The following is a 25081-nucleotide window of genomic DNA, read 5'->3' on the forward strand; positions in this document are numbered from 1 at the left end:
ACTTTTGAACATTTTACCCATCCAGATAAACTAGAGAGTAACAAACTCCAGATTCTTCTTGTACTCCCTGAATTCAGTACACTTGGGGCTCAGCCGAGGCAAACTGCTCATGCAGACCCTCTGAATGGCATAATGCCTCCAGGGCCATGCAGGAAGCAGTGTGAGGTGCTTCTTCCTATACCTGCTCTATGGATGCCAGTGAACCCTGGCTGCTGCATACAGAGACCCTTCCCTCACCCAGTCATGGACCTTCCAAATAGCACTGCACTCTCTTGCACCTACAGACATATTATATCTGTCCTGAGCAGCCTTGCTCAGGGAAGGGGGAAGGGAGTGCAGAGAGTTCCCTACATCCATCCCATCCCCACTTCAACCACACACATTATGAGGGGCCACAATTTGTTCCACTGTGGTTTTAAGCACTGAAAAGTTGGTACATGGTATTTTTCTAAAAACGCGTTTCTTTCATGTTTAATACCCAAGACCAGCCCTACTTGAATGGCAATGTTTACAAGTTCAGTCTAATTACAGCAGGGTTGAAAAACGTGTTCAGTGAGTTGCTTCACATCTTTGTTTGGTCTTTTTTAATGCAATGAAGAACAAAGTGCATTTCATTACCTGTGGTGATATGAAGATACTTGCAGCTCAAAGCATGAAGAATGCATTAGAATGAAAATATCTGATTTGGGCATTAAATATTTTATTTGTTAGATAAAAATCTCCCCTCTACGGATTTTGTATGAGCAATGTATTCGGCACATGCTGGTAATCAGATTTTTCTTTTCTTTCTTCTTTTTTTTTTTTTTTTAAAGGCATGGCTAAATAAAAGTCAGAAGAAAGCTAAAAATTAACAAATGAAAAGGAGAGTTAATGATCCACTAATGGACAGCTATAGGCTCCGTCTCTAGCCAGGGGCGGTTGAGAAGGAACTGAGGATGGTTAGCCCATGTGTGCTGGCTAGCCTCGTGGCGCAGCACAAGAAGAGTGACAGTGCATGTTGTGGACCCAACAGACACTGCTACCAATGTTCTCCGATCGGCAGTGCAGGTATGCACACACATCTACAGTGGAACACCCACAGGGACACTACTCAAAGAATAAACTGTTTTCCTCTTTAACAAGTCCAGTGTCTTCATGCGTACCTTGCTGCTGAGAGCTATTCCAATCTCCTTTTCCAAAGGCCGTTGAAGGACATGGTCAGAAGAAGCCAATCCACTGTTTGAGTTTTCTATTGGTCAGATCTACACCTATCGCTTTTTCTTATTCATGTGTGGAGAGTCTGTGTAATGTTGGAGAGACCTCTTTCTGCTCCAACTAGTCAGGCTGCGATGTATGCCTGGATGAAGATATCAACCAGCTCTGAATACAAACAGGAGGGAGCCAAGGACTAAATTTGGTGTTGGGAGAGTCATGATGGTTTTTTCTGCTCTCCTTCATATACTTTGCCTTTTACCAATCCGAAGATGAAACACATGATTTTCCCTTCTCTCCATTTTAAGCTTTCAATTTCCTTCTTTATCTGGTTAGGATTTAATCTGGGGATTTCCAGAGAAGACCAGGAAGAGGGTCCTGTGATGGCTACAAAACACTTGTTCACCTCTTTGCTGGATCTCTTGAAAAACAATTTCTTTCTTTGGGATTCTGTTAGTTGTAGCAGGGCTAATAGCGTAAGCCGTTGCCTGAAACTGTGTCTTAACAAAGGCTAAAGAAAAGAAATGAGGGGCAGGGGCTGATTTGGAAGCAGTTGGCACCAAATATTTTTCTGTCTGCTAACTCTGTCTGAGTGATAGCAACCATGAAACCCACTGGAGAAAATGGATGGCTCTAAATGCAAGAGTAATTATTTGCATTAGCTTTAGTTTAGTGAAACTTAAATGGATGATTCTTCCTAAAGCAACCTACAGAATTTTAAACAATGAATTAAAACTTACTGTAGAAGACCTTGTTTTTCAGGGCTATATAGCTGACCCTTTTGAACCTACATTACTCAAGCTATGCAAAATATATATGTATAATAAATAACTTTAGAATTTATGGAGTGGAACAGAAAGGATATTAACAGGCAAGCAGAGGGGCTGTGCAACCCTCAGAAGGCTTTTAAAGATTTATTTTTTAAAATGAAGGAATGTGTGCATGTGAGGGGTAGTACTCTTGATACGCTTGTAGACTCCTTACAGAAATCCATGCAATATGATCCAAAATCTGTCCTCAATCTGGTTGCTCTGCCGTTGACTTCAGTGGGAGCAGAATTATCCCACTGCTGTTTTATTTGTTTTTTAAGACATTTCCCTCTCTGTGGGCACAACCCAACTGCCACTAAAATTAGTGGTGAGACTCCCCCTGACTCCAGAGGTATTTGGGTTGGGGTCTATGGTAGCGGTCTATGGCAAGTGTGGAACAACACAATGAATATTTTTTCTGTATGCACTTTATGTGTGCAGTTCTTCATTTTTTAAAGCCTGCAGTTTGGCTTTCAGCCTGGCATTCAGCAGATCAGAACTGCAGGGCTATGTTGATCTCCATGCTGGGTCAGGTACACTGCAAGCTGTGGACTGTGTGTGCACTGAGAATGAACTCAGCATCAACCTGGAGGGATCAGGCAAACCGCAACTAATCAGATACAAGGATTCTGTTATAGTGGGGAAAAATACCCATTACTAAAACTGAGAGAGAGAATAATTTTCCTGATTATTTTTAAGGAAAAAAGTACTATTGACAAGTCACCAGTGACATTCCAATAATTCATTAAAGTTTGTTTTACAAGAAGCATTAAGGCTCCAGAACTGACATATTTAGTGTTACTGGGGTTTGACACATTTTATATTATTCACTGTCATTGCTGCTTTTTGGGGTGGCAGTTGTGAAATGTGCTTCCTTAAGACTGAGCACTGCACAGTAAGGAGAACGGTTGTTGAGAAGCTGCAAAAGAATATCAACTAGACACAAATAATAACAATAGAACACCAAAGTCAGAAGGATTCGGGGTGCCTAGCAAAGTCTAAATTAAAATGTGACCTAATAAACAGAGGCAACATATTAAAAAAAAAATTCAGAACTGGCAGAACAGATTTCACAGTTTAGTCAATTCATCTCCAAACCTGGCAATCTTTTTGCAATAAATTATAATTGTTGTAAAACAGCACTGATAAGAGAAGCTAGACACCGTCATTCAATAGTCAGAAAAATGTTTTCAGATGTTGTGGCTAGAGATGAGCAGAATAAAGGCCCTCAAATCTGAAACCTTTCAAATTTCAGAAGGAGAGAAATAGTGATCCAGAATGCTAGACATCTCACCACATCACCTGACACCATGAGATTTTTAGAGTGTGATGCTGAAATGTCCTGAGAAAAGCTCTTAAGATTTTGATATAGTTGAATATAAACACTAGCTCTATTCTGCCTTGATCCCTAAACTCTAACTCTGAACTCTAATCCAAATGGAATCCAGATCTCAGCACCACCATTTCTATCTTATCCCTATTTGTGACTTGTTTATTTACTAGTCAAGTATTCAATATAAACATTCAAAACATTAAAGGAAACAGTGACGTACCATAAAGAAGAGAGGCAGCAATAAAAACACACCAAATCAAAAAGCAATCTCATGGATTTGTTAAAGGGAAATGAGAATCTCTCTTATATATATAGAAATCCGATATGAGAGAGATTTTTAATGCCCCCATAAGTGTGAAAGGGGCTTTAGATTGTAAGCCCTACAGGGCAGACGTTACAAGCCTCTTTTCTGTGTTTAGACAGAATCCAGCACAATGGGGCCCCACTCTCAACCGGGGCCTCTCGATGCTACTACAATATATACACTTACTACTAATAATTATAAGTACCATTTTTAGAAACATCAGAAAAAAATTCAGAATAACCAGGGATTGTCTCAGTTTCAATTATCTCCAGTGTTGGATGCCATCATTTCTTGATTCCAAGCTCTAATGAAAATAATTCTCGGTAGTAACAGAAGGTACAGAATTTCAATTGCCAAAGGGGCCATAAGAGATGCTAGGCTGTTGTTGTTGGGTTGTGTTTTTTGGGGGGCGGTGTTTGGGGGAAAGAGAAGGGCATTGTTTTTACCTCAAGCTCTTCCTTTTGTATCTTCATCTATCTTTTCACATACAATCCCCTAGCTCAATTACTGACAGCAAATGCTTCTCTGGGCCCTTTTACAATGGAAACCAGCCGTGATGGCCCTTCCATGGGTTCAATTCCACACAGCCATTACTTCTACTTAGAAACTGTCCCACCTCAGAGAACACTAGTACCTGCTCACAGCAGGGACCTTATGGCTTAGCCTTTCTCAATGGGACTTCTGTGCTTAGGACTCCCTATTAAAACAATGCAGCAGTCTCACTGCAGTATTCTTAAAATTCACAGCCATGGGCCTGCTTTCTAATAAAGTTGAATAGCTGTCTTCAGAAACAAGCTTTAGAAATAAAAGTAAAAAAAGAAGCAGCAAATTAAGATTTGAGTCCTACTGCATCTCTTCTCTCCATGTAATACTACCACCTTCTCAGAAGCATGCCAATGAAAATATAGACAGCTCTGAAAAAACTTTAACTCAAGAAGTGGTTAATAGTTTGAGTGGCTGCTGTGTTCATAGATTTCCAGTCCTGCTTCAAGAGTATCAGTGCTTCAGGAGGACTGCCTGTCAGTTTTACTGTGTGTACTTTTTAGGGGCAGAGAGAAGTGGTCACAGAAAAATTATAGTACTCCAAAGCGACTGTTTTGTTTTGCAGGACGATTTGAAATCCCGCAATCTAAAATGATGAGCTGGACAGACACCGTGAGTCAGGTACTTCAGAGTGTTCCGTTATCATGAAAACATCAATAAACAAAACGACGTTAAAAGCACACAGATAAAAATGAAAGTAATGCTGTAGGCACCCCCTAGTGGGTCATGACTCATGACCCACGGATTGAAAGCCTCTGCTACAGTGAAATAAGCCCCAGTGCTGCATGCAGCAGGCTCTCTGACAGCATCCCCCTAATTAAAACAATTTTTAATGGAATAAAGATCTCCCTCCAGGATTGTAGAGACAAATGCTACTCTAATTTTGTGAAACCATGGCATTTAACTATGAAGAAGATGCACCATTCATTTGCGGAGCTCTCTAGTCGATTGTTCAAAGACTGAGTCTTTACATACTAGACATATGCACTTATTACTTGAAAATGAAAATCCTTGTAAACACGGATTATTATAATATTCCAAATTAGCAGCAGGTAAGAACTTACCATTTTCTGGCTGGTCCTTAATATCAGCTTCACTTGGCTGGCTGGGACTTTCAGATTGACTTGAATCTGAAAAACATAAAATACAGCCAAAAATTACAGGGTCTGCTGTGGAAAGTAGATCACAGGCGCCAGACTTCCTTAAAAGGTTGAAAGTACAAGCTAAGGACAGGAATGTTGCACTAGGACATGACAATGCTAAGAGGCCAGTGCCCTGGTCATATTTATGCTAGGAAGAAACTGTATCTTGTTTACATCATTGCATGGAGTGTTCAGTCTGTGCATTAGCATAAATTAGGCTTAGAGAAATATTCTCTTTAGAGGAAGCCTGATTTAAACTGCTTTTCTACATTTTTTTATAATGCAGTTTGTACGTTGCATACAAACCTGAGACTTAATCCAGAGTCAAAACATATTTTTAAACTGGCATATAACAGTAACTAACTATAAAAGTGATGCTTACTAACATGTTCTGATTACTGTCTACATGCTACAGCAACAGAAATTCACAATACAGATAGAAGACCTGATTCTCATCATGCTTTCACTGCGGATACATTGGTGTAGCACACTGAAATAAATGGCATTATTCCTCATTTACATGGTGTAAAGCGAAATCAGATGCTGAACCAACGGCTTCAGAACACGCACCAATAATGAGTTCTACAGGTTCCTACTTAGAAGTCGCCAATTATCCTACTAATATATTTGCCTGAAACAATAAAATGACCCATAAGATCATATCTGTTGATGTAGGTTTGTTAATCTACATTCACTTTCTTTTGTACTAAAAAGGTGCTTTTAGTTAAAAAATAAGGATTTTTAGCAAAAGCTTTGGGTAAACAAGATTTTTGTTTCATAATTATTTTTAACTATCTGCTCTTCAAATTGGAAAAAACGCTTTATATGTGTAAAAAATATTTTCTAAAGAAAAACTCAACCTCTTAACTAGGTTTTCTTAAGATCAACAGAAATATTACAGAGTTAAAAGAAATCACACTTTATCAGTTTTGGGTAAAAGAACAATTTCGGATAAATTTAAACCTTTTAAAAAGTTTTAACTCAAAACACATTTAAGGAATGAAACCATTTGTTACTGTATAAAAAAAAAATCTACATTTGTGGTAAACCTATTTCCTCACTTCACCTTGACTGTGCAAGGTTTAGAATTAGCTGTCTGAAATTGGACTACATTTCAGCACGAAGTCAATGCAAGATCAAAAGGTCATGACACTTAACTGTGATTAAATTGAAAATCTTACTTCTATTGCAATAGAGTGATAACACCACCCTTTCTATTTCTTTGAGGTATTAATAGCACTGAAAGAAGCAGCACTACTAGAGACCTTGGGTCAAGCAATGCTAATTTATTGCTTTTAAAAGGCCCCTGCTTTTAAGCAAATGAAGATTTTAATTACCACTGAGTACTACAAAGAAAATGCCTATTTTAAATATTTTTTAAAAATTTACCTGCTACCCTATCCATTAAATATTGTGATAAAGCTTAAAGAACAGTTCTGTATAAATTAAACACTACATCTAATAAAAGGTGCACACAACATAATTTTCATCAAGTTTGTAACATGAACATTAAAAATGTTTAGTATCCAGGGTAGATATCTGTAGTTAAAATCAACGTGAAGTTCAGCTAAAAAAACTGACAATGTGATATCCCACAACATTACTATCTATCTCTAAGAACTATCTTCTCCTCCAGCTTCTAAATGTATTATTTTAATCATTTCCTAAAGGAAGCTTGACAAAGATCTTAAATTTAAACTTTGTCGCTAACATTTTATTTTAAATATCAACTCTGTGGTTAGCATTATCTCTAAACTCAGATCCTGGTTAGCAGATAGTCCATATAAGCCTATCCTCAGCATTGCCATATTCTGGACACCATATTTTGACAGAAGTTTTTTGTTTTTGGTACCACAAAGGTTAAAAATCCAGTCAACATTCAAGGACTAAATCAACATATTTAATTGCATAGGACATGCATTATGTTTCTTTTCCCCCACCAAGTCATTGTTCAATCACTGTTTGACCTTTACAACTAAAATTATGTTAAAATGTAGTAAAAATATGTATTTTTTAAAAACAGACAGTAAAGAAATATGGAAATAAGATGAATAACTAAAAAAATATTTTAAAAGTCATTTAGACGGCAGCGGGAATGGCCGATCACTAGTACATGCAAGGATGCCAAGCTACGAGCTGGCACCCTTCTGATACCCAGTGTGGCACCTTCGCTCTTCATTGATGCTCCATATCCTGTACTCGGCACAGAAACTCAGACTTTCTCTCTGGATGCTGAGATACAAAGAATGCATTTTTGTATATGTTTAGCGCCACGCTCCAGACACCAGAATTAGTGGCAAGACAGAGAGTGAGCCCAGAACGTTTGTTAGCATATTGAGTCTTGAGTTTTTTTTCACATTTAGCTACAAATCCTATTTTTCTGCAACCCTCGCCTCATGTAAAAAATACCCCAAAAAACTATAGTGTTTGCAAACGGGCAAAGGAAAATAAAATGCAGTAAAATGTGTTTTTAAAAATACAGTGATACAGATCATCTAAGGCTCCCCAAAATACTAACTGGGCAAAAGTCTGCTCAGAATTGTCATGCAAGGTACCGTCTCATGGAAACCCCTGATAAGAACACTGAAGAAGGCACTTAGCCAAAATGTTTCTATGCAGAATTTTGTTTCCCTGGTTTTATTCAGATGCTGCAGATTGATCTGGCACATATAAATGTGCCACCACACAATTAAAGGATTGGCAAAATTCAGTGCCATTGTATTTTATAACCTTGTCGAGGACTACATAGTTTTTGTTCACAGCCCACCTCACTTTTTCCTGAGTTAGCAATAGCTTGCACAATTTTTCATTTTGATTAAGGAAACTTTAAAACCCCAGCTTTCTGAATGTTTCATGTTTTGTGGGTTCTGATATTGTGGGAGGGATATCAGTCCTGCTGAGCCCGTTAGCCAAACAGGTGACTAGAGAAATAAATTAATTTTTGTCCATACATAATAGATATAAATGAAAGACTGTTTTATAAGTATTTGCATGAAATCAATAAAATCACTTATTATAAAGCAGTTTAACAATGCATTTGATATTCTCTTTATGTATTTGATAGCTGCTTCCCACAATACACTATATACACTTTATGCCTATTTTCTTTAGCAGCGACACTGCCAGTTAAATTCTACCACCTGCAATAATTAGAGCCAGTGAAAAACATACAAAACAAAATATACAGTAGATGGGAGCCCCTCTTGAATCCAGGGCCCCCTGCGGCAACGAGTTTCATTGGTGCTTGAAGCTAGGGCTGGTAGGAAGCCAAAGAATCTCTATATTACAATAAAGTGCATGTTATTAAGGGGTGTATTTAAATGATTTCAGATGGAGTTGGAAACACTATTAGGATTGCTGATTTTTTTTTAAATCCAGGAGTTTAGTTTTATGTTTAAGGAAGCTTAACCTTGAATAGTGCAGCATTTTTTAGTTTAAAAAAAGCCCACCGATAGAATTTTAACCCTAAAGTAGCTAGAGTTTGCATGCATGAGAGTACACTTGGGTTACTGGACTAGCGGTGCTCAGATGGGGCTGATATCAATACTCATTACAGGGAAAGAGAATAAAAGGCATTTTGAAGCTATATTATTCTGTATCTCCTGGAGCCAACGATTAGTGAGGGTGAAAAAAGACAAAATGGGCCAGATTTTCTAAAGCAGCCTCTGATATTGTGGATCAGGCCCTTAAAAACATGCTATCCCAATACAACAGTGGGCGTTATATGGAAGAGCTAAGTCTGATCTTGAACTTGACCTCAAACTGTGGACAGGCACGGTCCTTTAGCTCAAGCAGGAGGGATTTGGGCTTTCTGACGCTGATGGTCCTGGGTTTCATGATTCCCACTGTAAATTGTGGTGCCTTGATGTGTGTGACCACAGATTCACTACAGTGTAGAAAAAGGGCTTGTCGTGATGTGTGCCATTGAACAGATGTGATCCATTGTTTGGCAACAATAAAAAGGAAATATGAAAGGTTCACTGAAAACTCTGGGTTCTGGGTGGTAGCAACATCAACAGACTAACACTGCAGTCTTTACTTGTAGACAAGGAAGAAATAGACCTGAAACAGAGACACAGAGGTATCCTGCTTCCTCACAGAAAATGACCATAGTTTTACCAACTGCTTATGCAGTTTGATAATCAAAATACACTTATCCACTTACCACTACTACACTACTTATAATTATGCTACCTTGGAGAGGCAAGACATTTTCTTGGAGAGGTATTGTATGGTAAACAGAAAATCTCCTCTAACACTTTCATTCAGGACATGCAATGTTCTTCCTCTCAGCGTTTCCTGTTTGAATCTAGGCCTTAAGCGACCTATCTTGGCTATCTGGTGTTCTATGTTAAATGAATTAGTAGGTGTCAGATTAATTCCTACCAAATCAGTGTCCTCATCACAACTGAACCCTTGTTAGTGGTTTCATCAGAGAAGCCAATGTGTGAATGGGCATGGAAATGTATCTACCCTCTAACTGGGAGAGGTGGTCCCTTCAGGACAGAGGAAAAGCATGTCGGTGGGGATCAATGAGGAAGACTGTATTAACACTGCCCATGCTGACCCTGTTCTGTGGATAAATAAATAGAGAGCTCCTTTCTTCAGTACTGTCAGTCCACACCTTTCACAAGCACTAGAAACGCGCACAAGTAAAATTATGCACTCATGTCATGCTTTATTGGGAAAATATTGTATAATGAACTGACATTTTTTCAAGTTTCAGAGTCCTATTTGTAATAAAATATTTATACGTCTGGGTTGTCTTTGTGCAATACATTTTTCATCTATAATTTGGGGTACAGATTCCACCAAAGATTTATATATGTAAAAAAATCTAAATCATATCCCTTTATACATAAACCTGTATGAGTTTAAGGGACGAGTTATTTACAAGCAGAAACCTGCACAGGTATTGCGACTTTTTATACTTATTTTTACTAAATTTACTACAATTGTCATTTATAGATAGATTTGGAAGGATTAGATATTTCAGCAAATGTCGATAAATGTAAATTTCACTTAACACCCACAAGTTGACAAAAAATATTTCCACCAATAATTAAAATTTGCAGATAAGCAAAGTAAGAAAAATGCTGCTTGAGAATTCATTAGAGTTTCATTTCAGAATATTTATTTTGTATATTTTGACATGTGGTGTTGATAATTTGTGTTTTAACAATTTATAAGGCTTTAGTTTTTTAATCTAAATGTCTACTGTCATCAAATAATTATTTTCTGACCCGTCTATTGTTTGACAACCTCGCAGCACAGTGAAAATGTGGATAAATAAAAATTGAGGGAAAAAAGCTTAAAACCCATCATTTTGTGCAACTGTGAAAATTTAAATTGATAAACATTTTAAAAATGCTTAAAAATAAATATTGATCCATTGAAATTATAAAAAAAAAAAAAAAAAAATTCTGCCACGCCTATTTATAGTTATAGGGGTGTGTACTATTATTTATTTTAAATAAGACACTGATCTACATTTAAATTCTAGCCATCACCTTCAAGTCAACTATTTTATAAGGAGTTCCAAGTGCCCATGTGTCATTATCATACACGTCTGCCTCACATATGTATATATCCATACCAGCCGTCTAGTTCTTATTTTATGCACCCCATATACAGTATGTTACATCCTTTCAACTCATGAACAAGGGTTCTGCAGTGGTAAAATCACAGCAATGCCAGTCTGGTTTGTATAAGGAGAGGACTCTTAATTCCTGTACACTGGGAAAGAGATTATCTTTGATAATGGAAATGTAAATCAAAGCTTGCTGTTGTTTATTCCAGACAGACATTTGTGTGTTAAGTCTGTTTATCAGGCAACACTTTGTCTAAGCCAGGAAGTAGTCAGCCTTTGTAACAAGATGTATGCAAATGATTTTCCCATGAGCCCTTGCCACAAAACTTTTGTGGCAAAAAACTCCTTATTACTTCACCAGTAAGACGTTACTAAGCTACCCTGTAAGTAGACTAGCGACAAAACAGCTAGCTAGACTATGCTGATGAGTTTGAATGAGACCAAAACATGTGCCCACAGTCTGTTGCTCTTTATTCTAAGCAGACTTTGTGTATTACATCTGTTTATCAAGCAACACTTTGTCTGAATAATCAGGCTTTGTAACAAGGTAGATGGAAGCAGAGATCCCAGAAACTCCAGAGCTAACTTGTCTCATTACTTCCTTAGTCATAAGAAATGGGAGCAGCATGTATAATTTGACTATAATGATAACAGTACTCCAAAGCTGTATCAAAATGGTTTTCATTTTAAATCAACTTTGTTTGTTTTCATGAGTCCATCCATGAATGATTTACTGGTATCATGCGATAGCCCTAGAATGTGGGAAATCTGTGTATTCCCGTATTTGCTGCTTGATATTACAAACAAGCATTTGATTCACGTCTGTTTGTTTTTAAAACAGTTTACAGCCTTTGATTCCTGCTTATTGATTTATTTCTGGAACATTTTCTATGTATTTCTTTGCAGCAGAAAACATTAATTTTGACTTAATTCAAATGGTCATCAAAGGATTCCTTAAGGAATCCCATAGCACACATTTTATTTGTTATAATAAAATATTCTTAAAGTAAACAACATGCAACTGCTTTTTTTTTTTAATTCCAAGAGACACAAAAATCTGTTACCCTAACCCAAAGGATTCAAATTTGTTCAGCCCTTTTTCCTAGACAAAATAAACACTTTAGGACTTTACTTGTTTGTATTCTCCTCAGTGGTGCTGTATGCATCATCAGCTAAAAACAAAGAAACTTTTAGCTGCTCAGACAAAATGCAGAAGCTCCCCAAACAACGAAGCGGGGCTGGGGGTGGGGAAGCATTCAGAAAGTCTGACAGTCCATTCAATATAGGGATGATGGCCATAATGCACCCAGGGTCCCCTTGCTAATTAAATATGCATTGGCACAGTTTTGATCGATGCAAGCCATGGATCAGATGACACACCTGCAAAATCTTGAGCCCAGTGCTCCCAGGAAAGGGAAAATACAGCCTGTCTCCTTATCTTTGTTTTCAAAGGCTCTCAATTTCTGTGCTTAGATATCTAATTTAATTCTCTCACCCCTCAGCAAACTGGATTAGGAAAGTCAATACTGCCTTTGTGCATCGACAGGAACACACAGCTTTCCTTTTATTCAATTTAGCCATGACCTTTAGACAAAGATAATGACAACTGTCTAAAAGTAAGGTAAGGCCTTAAAAAGGCCCTACAGAGGGGGCCCCTTTGCTTTTTGTCATTCCACAGCTCTGGAACTCCCCGTCAGTCCTGGGGCAAGCTGGAAACAATTTTTTGCAAATGTCAGCTACTAACCAGTCCTGAAAAACCAAGTGGGGCTCGTACTCCATCCAGGAAACCATTTGGTTGGCATCCCACATCAGTGTCAGGACTATAGTCAGACACTCACCAGTCATTTGCCAAGAGGCAGAAATTACCCTGAAGTAAACCATCACCCCAATAACACATTGAGCTGTTGTATGGAGAAGGAAGTGATGGTACTATTTATTCAATGGAGTTTAGGAAAAAATGTGAAATGGAATAATCAAGTAAATCCCATGAGTAACAAATAAATTTCTGGCCATAATATTGGGAAGATAATTTGGAATTTTAGACCTAACAGTATATTGTGGAGCGAGTTGTACATATCTACCAAAAACGTGCCTTGAAGTGCTAGAGATCTGAGAAGAACCTGTCCATATATCTTCATAAACCTGATCCAAAGTCAGTAGATTCCCACTGATTTCACTGGGGTTTGGATCAGGCCCTCTATTACTTGTGAGACTGTCTTTTTAACCTGGACCCCTGTCTACAAGAACTGGACTGAGACCACAAATTCATTTCGCATAGGCCTCCAAAAAGCCATCAGCTTGTAATTAATTTTGGTAACTATTGGCATGGGTCATATTTGAATTGATGATTTAGAGGTGAAAAAATCCATATTCCCTAAGTAATCCAGCCTGACAAGAAAAATGAGCTTTTATGATGTAAAATATTTAATTTTGCACTATTTTTCAGCTGCACTTAAAAATATACTTGGCATTTCCTAGGTATGGACCATTATTTGTCTTATATACCTTGTTTACATAGGTTTGGAGAAGATATTTGTAATGGGGAAAAAATTGGGGCAAAGTTGGATTTCTGAGCCTCTACAATCTTGGGAAATAAAAAAATCAGAATAAATAAGAGCCAGGAGAAACCACTGGGAAATATAAATTAACCTATTTTTCATCATCATGAACCCCAAAATAAAAAATCTAATTTGAGCCTCAACCCTCGGATTCCTTTCTATAAAAATTGCCTACATCCCTCACAAACTGATTTACACTATTCATTTTTATGACTTTTAAAGTGATTTAAATTTATTGGATCATTTCAGTTTTTTAGAGCGCTTCCATTTGGATCTATATGGGTTTCTAGACAGATGCAGTGCTCACTTATTTAAAATTAATTGCAGTACAATAATTTTAAATTGCTTCACACTGTACTAATCTCAAGTGCTTTGAAATATTTGAACCACTCTATTTAGAAGCCATCAACGTTCTGAATATGCGCACCAATGAAGAGTTTAAAACACTGAAGGGCTTCATTGATGATCCTAAAGTGTCGGTGAGCAGGGTTCAGGGACGCTCAGTATATAGGTATTTAAAACTATAGAGTAATTCTACAGTGTTTGTCTGAACTTCAATCTGTAAATAATTAAAGCTCATTTGAGCTATAACATTTCAAAATGTGTGAACTGATAAAAATGTATAAAACTAGAAAAACACCATTATAAATAATGACACATTGAAACTATTACTATTAATAATAAAAAAATGTGCACTCATATAACATCTTTCATCTGAGGAACTCAAAGCATTTTATTAGGATTACGTTAAACCTCACAATACCTCTGTAAGGAAGGTGAATATTATACCCATTTTATAGATGAATGACCTGAAGCATGGAGAGATTAAGTGATTTATCTCCAGAGCTACAGTGTCTAAAAGATGGGAGTAGAAGGCAAGAGGCCTAGCCCATAATCTCTTGCTCTAAACAGCAGATATCATTCTCTCTTATACATGGGCACCATAACTACGGTGTTGTCATGGTTAAACTAGAAAACTTCCAACTGTATTGCATGGAAAAAGTGTGGTTTAAAAGCCTGGTACTAATGTCAGTCAGACTGAATCCTTTTAGTCTCCCTTAGGGCATGTCTACACTGCAATAAAACACCCACAAGGGCCCATGTGAGCTGACTCAGGCTCGGGCTGCAGGGCTATAAAAATACAATGTAGACGTTCAGGCTCGGGCCGGAAACCAGATTCTGGGATCCTCCCCTCTCATGGGGTCCCAGAGTCTGGGCTCCAGTGAGAGCCTGAATGTCTACAATGCAATTTTATAGCCCTGCAGCCCGAGCCTGCTGACATGGGCCAGCCAGGGGTGTTTTACTGCAGTGCAACCATACCCCTAGGATCCCTGTTGTCTGCCATCTTTTCCTTCATTTTTTGGAGGCAACCTCAAATCACTTCCACAAGAATCTTTGAACTGAAGCACCTTCCATATCAATACCTAATTAAATTATTCATTGTAATAGTACATTTCTTTGTACTGTATTATATTATAGCGAAGATGGCTTGGAGCAGATCTCGTAGGTTTGGTACAACTCTCTGGGCCTATGCAGGTTTTACACACTGACTTCAATGGCGTCTACCCCAGCGTATCTGAAAGAGGAACTGTGTCCACCATTTTCAGTATATGCGGAGACTCCACTGGGCTGCAGCACATTCACACACATCAATCTCTCCCCACCCTCACATCTCCTTTTGCTATATATTTATTGTGATAAACCCACCCCTAAGGGATCCAAGCATGTGGCGTTTGCTAGGCTATTCATTCTGGTGCCCGTTCTCATTCCTTATCCTCCCCCAACCACGTAATAACTTGCAACGAGGCACATTTCCTCTAGCCAAGATGCACAGCATTACAAGGTCATCTCAAGTTTGCTCTCTGGATTGCCCTAAAGGGGTGGCAGTAAGAGCAATGCAGTTCTGCCCTCTATCTATAAAACAAACAAAAGCATGTACCGACCCCGGAGTTAGAATCTTTAGGCGACTTCCAAAAGTTGGTCTTTTCTCCACTCACAGCTGCTGTTGCTAGGCTTGCTAACCCTCCAGGATTGTCCTGGAGTCTCCAGGAATTAAAGATTATTTTTTAATTAAAGATTATGTCATGTGAAGAAACCTCCAGGAATATGTCCAACCAAAATTGGTAACCCTAGCTGTGGCACCAATACCAGTCCAGCTGTTTCCCGGCACCAGCAATATAATGTATTTTTCAATCTATGCATTTTGCTAAACTCATTCTTTTCCTAGACTTCACCCAAGACTTGACTGCTCTACACAAAAGCAAGCAAAAAAACAAAAAAGAAAACCAATTACAGGAGAAAAGTTTTCAAAGAATATTCAAATAAGAACCTATATACTAACATTTACAAAAGGAGGAATCTGCTGGGGAATGGGCCCATTTGATATACTAAGGATTAGTATTTCAAACAAAGAAGAATAATGTCACAAATAAAAATAGGTGAGATTAGTTAAGAATAAAAAGATGCTTTGGTCAATATCAGCTCAATACTGAGTTACAGTCAGCACCAATGTGAGCAAAGTTTAAGCCTTATTTTTTATTATGGATTCATAGAGGAAACTTAGTTTTCACAGCTCTCGTTCAATGGGGTGTACCTGACACCTTGCCTCTTGGCTCTCATCTCAACTCCTTTTAAGTACATATTTGGTTGTAGTGCCAATTCCCTGCCCCTTCCCGTATATGTCTTTTCCTTGTTCTTTGCACTTGAGGAGTTCAACGTGGCATCTGAAAAATTTCCATTTCAGATTTTCGTTAGCCTCATGTGAACTACGCCTCTTGAGAAAATACGGAAATATATGTAACTGAAAAACCTGCTTGCCACTTCTAAGCTCTCCTTCTTGCCAGACACCAGCGCTGCACCCCAAAGTCCGTCTTCCTCTCTTCTAACCTGCCTGCCTTTTGCAAATAATTTCAGAAATACTGCAGTCAGTCTGAAGCAATCTCCCAAAGTTAGGAGATTCTGTCTACAGAGAATACCTACCAATTGCTGCTTTGCAGATACATTCCTGCTCCCACAATATTGCAGATTGCAGCTTAAAAGAAAACTAAATTACCATAAAAATCAGGATGTGTTTTGCTGCATCGGTATCATGTTGGCATCGACAAGACAGATTCAGTCAGAAGAGAAAGAGGCTTTTTGTTAGGCAGCCTAGCTGTACTGCGCTTCTGCAGAGTATATAAGCCACACAGGCAGAAGATAAAGTTAAAACTAATAGAGAAGTGATATCCTGCAGAGTCTATACAGAACCATTGTGCCAAATTACACCAAAATCCAAGGTATGAGGGCTATAAGCAAGGAAAGAATGAAGCAATATTTAAAATGAACATCTCGGGGAACAACAGATCCTTGGAGATATGTGGAATACTAGGGTGCGCTATGGGGGAACAAATAAAGACAGGGAACTGAAAAAACACAGCATGAAAAAAGAGTATGCTTAAAGTGTTCACTCTGAAAATATTACTTACAATTCATTTTAACTTGCTTCCATTGATGAGAAACTAAAATTTGAGGAGGGAAAAACAGAAAAGCCCCGAACTCCTAAAACGGAGCATGGGACCGAGTAGACAAAATTTCAATCAAACTTTTAAAGATGCAGGTCTGGTCTGTTGAACAGACAGCTTGACTCGATTACAATTTTAAGTTTCAGTTTCTATTTCTGTTTTTAGATTAAAAGAATCATAGTGTCAGAAATTTAATTATCGAATAGCAAAATCTCTTGTAGGTTTAGAAAGCATTCAGAAAAGCTGTCAAAAGAAAACAGTGTTCTGTTGCCACCATCTGCTTTCTGGCACACTGAGGAAACTTTATTAACAGCAACATTTCCTTGCGTTAGACTATTCACTAATCAGTTTTGTTGTAAAATACAAAAAATAAAAAATTACCCTTTGTTTAGAAGGCAAATACCCACTTTTTGGGAGCTGGCTATACCTTATGCTGTGTCTGATAACATTTTCACATTAAGTTAAGGTTACCTTGCGTTTTTTCTCTCGAACTCATATCTTTAGTGTATTCAAAGCCGGCAAAAACTTTGCCTTGCTGAGACTAAAGAAAAAAACATCAAACATATGAAGTGTTAAAAATCGCTGAATAACTCAAAGGGAAAAAGATAATTTTGAAGGCGTTTTGGCTGAAATCTATTTGCCTTTGAATTGCGTGAGTGTTTTAAAATGTTAAAAACACTGCAGAGTGACTAATGAATGTAAAAGAATGATAAAGAGTATGGCTCCAGTTATCAGTGGTATGCCTAAAACAAAATAATTTTGACCATTCTGTCATGCAAATATTGACTAAAATGTCATAAATAATGTCTGCGACAAAGATGATGGGAATCCTACAAGGGAGTATTTTGTGCAGCAGTACTTAATGTGCTACAGCATATGCCTCTTAGCATATATTACAGAGGTCGGGAACCTTCAGTTCGGGTAGTCGATAAATTAGCTAAGAGCAGCTAAAACTTCCCAGAGAAAATATCGTACAAATGCTTTTGGAAAATTAAATCCTTGCCAAATTTAAAGTTGCAGTGTTAGTTTGGAAACATCTTTGAAGTCGTATTTGTAGGCTGGCTAGTCATGAAAAATCCAAAGCCTTCTCCAAAGAAACTAAGACAAACCATATAAAAGTGTAAACGATCCATTGGTCTATGATAAATACCTTCCTGGGCTATTGGTAACAACATTTTCATATAGATTCACCTATTACCAGGGCAAATGCCATTTGGGTGTCTTCACCACAGTGCAGTTAAAATAAACTAATCACAAACAGAACACTTCCATCATTGCTCTTTGTATGAACTAAAATATTAAAAGGACTTGGTCAAATATTTCTTAGTACCAATTTGGCCTCCGCTCCATATGTGTAAAAGCCCAGTAGCTTCTGAAGGTAGAAATATAATTAAAGGCAGAATCATGTCAGAATGATCATAAGTGTATAATACACATCTTTATGTAAAGCAGTGCAGGGCTGGGCTACTTTCAAAATCTTAATATTTTGGCCATTTTAATATTTTTGTTTTCAATAACATAAAAATATCTGGTCCCTGTTATGGATTCAACGCTTGCAAAATGTTTGCAATACTAACTTTTTAAAAGTTACATGCCCACAACAAAAGGCCTGAAACTGGTAAGCTATATTAGGTGCAATCCTGCTTATACAGCAATAAATCAATTTAAAAAAAAAATCTCTGAAATACCAAACTAAGGCATGTGGTTCAGACTACAGAGGTGTGAATACCATTGCCCACTAAAGTTCTGCACTGCAACTTCCCGATGTGGATCCCATGGGAGCAAACTAAAAAGTTCCTTGTTCTCACTATAGTCCTGTTTGAAAAGGACTGTTAACGCAATGTAGGAACCTTTTAGTTCATGCCCACAGTGTCCACACGGGGGAGTTACAGAGCAGCACTGTTCATATCCTTGTAATCTCAATTACAGGGCAGTGTAGACAAGCCCTAAGGCCCAGAAGTACTCTGAAATCTATTTAATCTTTCTCTAATCTGATCTATCACATCTGTAAAATATCTGTCACTATGCAATCTAATTATAGTGAAACTCAATAGGTTATGTGACTTGACCAAGGCCACTCACCAGATTTGTGGCAGAACTGATAATTGTGCTTGGGAGTGAAGAAACCCAATCCCCTCTTCTCACTGCTAGACAAGTTACTCCCTAATAATAAACGTATAAATATGGGTTTATGTACTAAAAAGACCAGCAAACCCTTTACCATCATGAGGTTTGTACAGTAAGGTGGTGCTAAGATGTTGTGGGACTTACAGAGATATCTGGGAACAGAGATAAGATACAACAGCTGATCACTGTGATGGAAAGTACTCAGACACTACAGTGATGGTCACAGGATGGATAGATAGATCAACAGATAGACTGATAGATCGATCTGTGTGTGAGTGTGTGAAATAAAAAATTTCTAAATAGTTTATATGGCTGAGTACTCTTCATTTTTTAAATTTCTTGTGACAAGTCTTTAATAAAACTTCATTAATAAAGATTAAAAGGCTGAACACACATAGACACAGACACACAGACACAAGTCAAAGAGGAAAGAGTACTAATAGAGTTGCTGTGTCAACTTTTTTTCCTGCAGAGGCAGAAAAAGTGTGGAGGAGTGTCTTGCAGGAACTCGAAAAGTACAAGTTTCTACAGGTTATGGCTGTGGGTCAATCACAAAAGGACTGGGAGGACTGAGGATGAAGAATCTATTGATTTTCAACATTAAGTTCTCAAAGGATGTTAATACATTATAGACTAGTATGCACCACAATTCACTCTTTGGGCCAAGTTTGGACTGATTTCAATGGAATAACACTAGGGATGAATTTAGCTCAGTATGTGCATAAAATTCCTTTTCTTATCACTCTTGCAATCAAGTCCTACATATATATTTTTCGGTGCTGTTCTGTTTTATCTACTGGAAGAAATGTCATCTTTATTTCTACATTCTGCTTTCTTTTTCATTTTAAAAAGGTATATACTGTAGGAGTATGCACAGTACACATACTTTTCAATAAAGCTAAACCCTGTTTTGAGATGTGTACTTTATAATCCTTTGTGGTTTTGCACCAGACAAACTATTGGACAGTGAAGAAAAACATTTTAGTTCCCCTGAAAGTTTAACTGTTCCATTTCAAAAAATACAAAGCACAAGATTTGGGACATATTGCTGACACAGCAACATCACTGACTCAAAGAAACTGTGGGAAATGTCAAATTTATGGTCCTATGGGTGACTGGCGGAAGGTCCCCCCTCCCACCTTCAGCAAGCCTCTGTCAAAAACAGAGCCTCTAGAAACTTTTTGGCTACATCCCAGGGAAGCAGAAGGAAGCTGTATCCCACACTTCCCTTGGGACCTAATGAAATATACAGCCTCTGGGCTTCTTTCAATTTGGTCTTTCAGATTGCTAAACCAGTGAAAGAAGGATCCTAGCTGTCACAAACCTCACATGTTTGGGGTCACCTGCTGCTCAGGGGTTCTCATGCCAGTTGTTGACATAATAAGAACCCCTTATACTTTAATTACAATTCACAGTGTGCAAACTCTGCAATCTGCTTTAAGGCAGACTGTCTTTTAAATCAACACTAAATTATACTACTATTCGAGCAGAAATGGGATGGAAAATGTGTCCAGCTGATGGAATAATGGTATTCAAATATTTGTAATCCTGGGGAAAAGTAAGCAATATCTACTGAAAAGTGCCACTGCATTGTCTGTAACGCTTCAGAAACTGAAGCTAAATTAGATCCACTTATCCGGTATTCATACATTCATATAGACAATGCAAGCTAGACATTTTCATGTGATGGGATCCTACAATCAGTAATGCTCACAAGTAACAACTTTATGATCAGCTGGGGTTTCTCCCTCAGTCTGAAGTGAGATGAGACCTAGCAATGAAGCTGGGATTTTCAAAGGAGCCTATGGGAGATAGGTGCCCATGTCCCATTGAATTTTAATTTTAATAAGACTTGAGCATCTAGCTAACTTGGGCTCTTTGAAAATCCTATCTCAAATAAACAACATGAACACAGATTGGATTTAATCTAGAACTGGTAACTTATTCCAGTATAAAAATACATGGAATCTATTTTAAAATATCATTTTATTAGCTTGAGAAAGAGACCAGGGCCCTTCAGTTTCCCTGGCAGCTATCTCTATCCTAACAGTTATTCTTAATAAAGAGACAAGGTGGGTGAGGTAATATCTTTTATTGGACTGACTTCTGTCGGTGAGAGAGACAAGCTTTCAAGCCAGACAGAAAGAGACAAGCTTTCGAGTTTGTCTCTCTCACCAACAGAAGCTGGTCCAATAATAGATATCATCTCCCCCACCTTGCCTCTCTAATATCCTGGGGCCCACACAGCTACATCTATACTACATTCTTAATAAAGACATGGTAAAACAACTGAACCTAAATAAACTGTAATATCTAGGGGAGGAGTAAAGCGGTTTTCTTCTTACATATGAGAAATTAGGATAATCCATTTTAGAATTAACCCATCTAAAAACGTTCCCAGCTCATTGCATTATTTAAACTGTCTTGGTCCATAAAAAATCCCATGGGAAGGGACAAAATCTGCTGGGAACTCGGCAAACTGAACTTCGGCGTCCTCTCTCCAAAAGGCGTCTGATCTCAGGAAAGGGGCAGCAGGTATGGGTTAGAAACCTCATTGACTTCAGATCCATGTGTGTGGATCCAAAAATACCCCTGCAGGGAGAGAGAGACTCTATGGTACTTCTCCTCCTCTGACAGCATATCTTCTAATGGCCGTATCTCCTACTCCTCTCTCAAAGACACAAGGAGAAGGTAATTTGGCAGCATTAAGAGCCTGAACCAAAACCCACTTAAATCAATAAGGGCTCATCCACATGGTAAGCACTAGTTACTCTGCACTAACTTCTCATGTGGACACTCTTACTCTGCACTGAGTGCCTTTGTCTGCATTAGCTTAATACATTTTGGAAGTGTAGAAAGCTGAACTGTCTCAGGATACTCTTAATGCGCAGTAAGGGAGTCAGTGAAGAGTAACTAGTGTGCTTTAAATTCACATCCTAGCCTACTGCACACAACTTTGCCACGCCCAAAGAGTCTTTCCATTGACTTAAGAAGTGGATCAGGACCCAAATGCTGAATTGACTTCCACTAGAAAATCTGCTGGGTCTCCAGCATGCTCCACTGGCTCCCCCTTGACATGTCCCCTCCCAAGCAGCACAGCCATGACCTCCTTCATTTCTCCTGGTTCCTGCTAGGTTTAACTCTCCATCACCCCAACCATCATGCCTGAGTTATTCAGTGGCCTCAGATAAACTTGCAACATTTTACAATTAGTATTAGACTGTGCAGCAATTCAATGAAAATCTATAAAACAAATTTACAGTGTGCAGTCGTATGTATTAGATATACACTTAGAACTGGATTTACAATTTAACTGACCTCTGTTGCACTGATATTTTTCGAACCAAAAAAAAATGTGTGTTGACTTATTTCAACCTAGTACCCCTACAATGTATTGTATCCTTGATATCTTACTGTAGGAAAAATAGTTGCTGTTCATTTTTATATTCTAGCGCATGGAAAGATAGTATTAGACGGTATGAGCACAAAGAAAACTGCAATGCATGAAACATAAGGATCTGAAAGTATCAGAGGGGTAGCCGTGTTAGTCTGGATCTGTAAAAGCAACAAAGAATCCTGTGGCACCTTATAGACTAACAGACGTTTTGCAGCATGAGCTTTCGTGGGTGAATACCCACTTCTTCGGATGCAAGTGTGAATACCCACTTCTTCTTGCATCCGAAGAAGTGGGTATTCACCCACGAAAGCTCATGCTGCAAAACGTCTGTTAGTCTATAAGGTGCCACAGGATTCTTTGTTGCTTTTAAGGATCTGAAAGTTATAGTTGTACCAAATGTTACAGATCAAACTATTTTAAATCACCTATGGCCAAAGTCTGGTCCCACTGAAGATGATGGCAAGATTCCCATCAATTTCAGAAGGACCAGGATTGGCCTTTACTTAATGAATTACAACCATAGATTGTAAAGTCCCTTATTCATTGTATTATCATTTCCAATAGTACCTACAGGCACCGGTCATGATCAAGACTCCACTGTGTTACGTGCTGTACTGACTCACAACAAAAAACAGTCCCAGCAATGAAGAGTTTATTATAACTTCTGTCCCCCATCCTGCAAAGACGTACGCATGTTCCTAACTTTTCAAAATGGAAGCAGAATGGCTGGCTATAAACGGACTACTCACAGTATGGAAAGTTAATCACATGTTCCTCTTTAATGATGATTCTCAAGTTTAGTTCATATGATGCTCTCAGCCAACCACAGATCTCCAGCAGTAATACTGGTTGCAATCTCAGACAAATGTATGTGAAATTCTGGGATTTTTTTGTTTGTTTTGTTTTGCAGTTGGTGTCCCTCACATTTATGTCATCGTTTGGTTTTTTTCCCCTCAGGATGCTGGTGCTTGGCTTGTCTGGTGACTCAGTGAGGGTCTAATCATATTTGTATTTACATATTATTTTTCTTTCTTCCCCTTCCAACTAGGTTGGTGCCAATGGGAGATTGTCCAATGGGAGAAATTAATGTGTCGTGATACTGCAGCACAATGTGATCACATTTTATGGGATCCAAGAGTTGTTTACTTTGCTGCAAATTATTAAAGCCCCCTAATGACACCACAGATTTATGGGACACAGGACCCCCCGTCAAATATGGGAAAATTATATGGGAAAAAATGGGACAGGTGGCAACATACTTACATACAGTGTATGAAACCACAAACCTAAAAAAGCAGCTGAAGAGCAAGGAATATATCTAAAAAGCTACACAAAGTGTGGCGTGATTGATTAAACTATGCACTACAGACAACAGACAACCACTGCCAGCTAAATGGCACCGATGCAACCTCGGGAATAGAACCTACTGCCTCTGGTTCCAAACAACACCCGCCTAGATTACAGGAGTTAACAAAGAATGTCCTCATGAAAGTTGTCCCACCAGCAGACTAACTGTAGCAGCCACCTGGTCTGGATAGGCAGTGAGAATGTATCTCAGTAGTACAAAGGCAAAGAACTTGGCTAATATTAGCGTATATGCCCCCTTGAGCATGCCCAGAAATGATTTTTCAATCGTGGTATAATCTTATTTTCTATTTTTCCTCCCAAACTTATAAAGACACTGTGCCTCATGAAGGACTATTCTTTTAAAAAGTTTTGAATTTCAGCTTCTTTTGCTGTAGTCCTTTACAAAAGTGTGGTCAGAATTTTTTGACAAGAGAAAAGTGTATTTTTTCTGCTATAAAATTACTAAAATCATATGGTTAAAGGAATTTTGCTCAAACTTTTCACAATGGTGTACTTTCCAGCAAAGACCAGGCAGAGAAAATTGCATACTTGAAATACGGTGATGGTAAAAGAACGGGTTATAATGGAAACTATTTTGCAAACTTAACTATATCTGTCACTATAGTAAACATAAAGAAACACACACGATTACATGTATATTAAATCAAACTCTCTCTCTCTCTGTGTGGGTGAGTGTAGTGCACACAATGTTTGGTTAAACCCATTTCATGTTCAAAAGAAAATTAAACCAAAGAATAAGTTATTAAAAGGAGCCTTTGAAGCAAAAAGCAATGATGTGTGAAAGACAGAACCAGAAGAGTTTATTTAAACACAGAGCAGAGAAAACAGGGAAAACAGAAATTAGGAAATCAGAAGAACAGTCATGAAGGCACCCAGCAGCCTTTTCCTGGTACTAGAAATTTTTATATCTATGAATATTTTATCCAGATTCAACTACCTTTTTTAAGTTCTTCCTATCAAAATCCCAGACTCTTTCTTCAATAAACTCAGAAAAGTCATTACAAAATTTATCGGTGCTGGTGGAAGATATAAAATTAGTTGCATGTGGCTATAAAAAAGAATCAGAAAACCTTGTACCCTTCCATTTTTATTTACTTATTTTTATCTGTTTAGCAGCACAATTTCAATCTGCACGCGACCCACAGCAACATTTGAGGGAGATGGAACAATCTGATTTCTCTCTGATGAATTGCAAGGTTTTCTTATTTACCACTCAAAA

The 25081-nt window shown here is 38.1% G+C and overlaps 1 protein-coding gene across 9 annotated transcripts in view; it reads right to left on the reverse strand.

Moving 5' to 3' along the window:
- The window catches only part of NFIA (nuclear factor I A), a 463875-nt gene that overhangs the window by 130035 nt on the left and 308759 nt on the right, over positions 1 to 25081 (reverse strand). For all 9 annotated transcript variants that reach the window (XM_039483687.1, XM_039483692.1, XM_039483688.1 and 6 more), the window contains one exon: positions 5245 to 5310. In XM_039483687.1, coding sequence (XP_039339621.1) covers positions 5245 to 5310 — 66 coding nt within the window. The remainder of the gene's footprint in view (positions 1 to 5244; positions 5311 to 25081) is intronic.

This window comes from Mauremys reevesii, linkage group 8, assembly GCF_016161935.1.
Source record: "Mauremys reevesii isolate NIE-2019 linkage group 8, ASM1616193v1, whole genome shotgun sequence".
NCBI lineage: Eukaryota > Metazoa > Chordata > Testudines > Geoemydidae > Mauremys > Mauremys reevesii.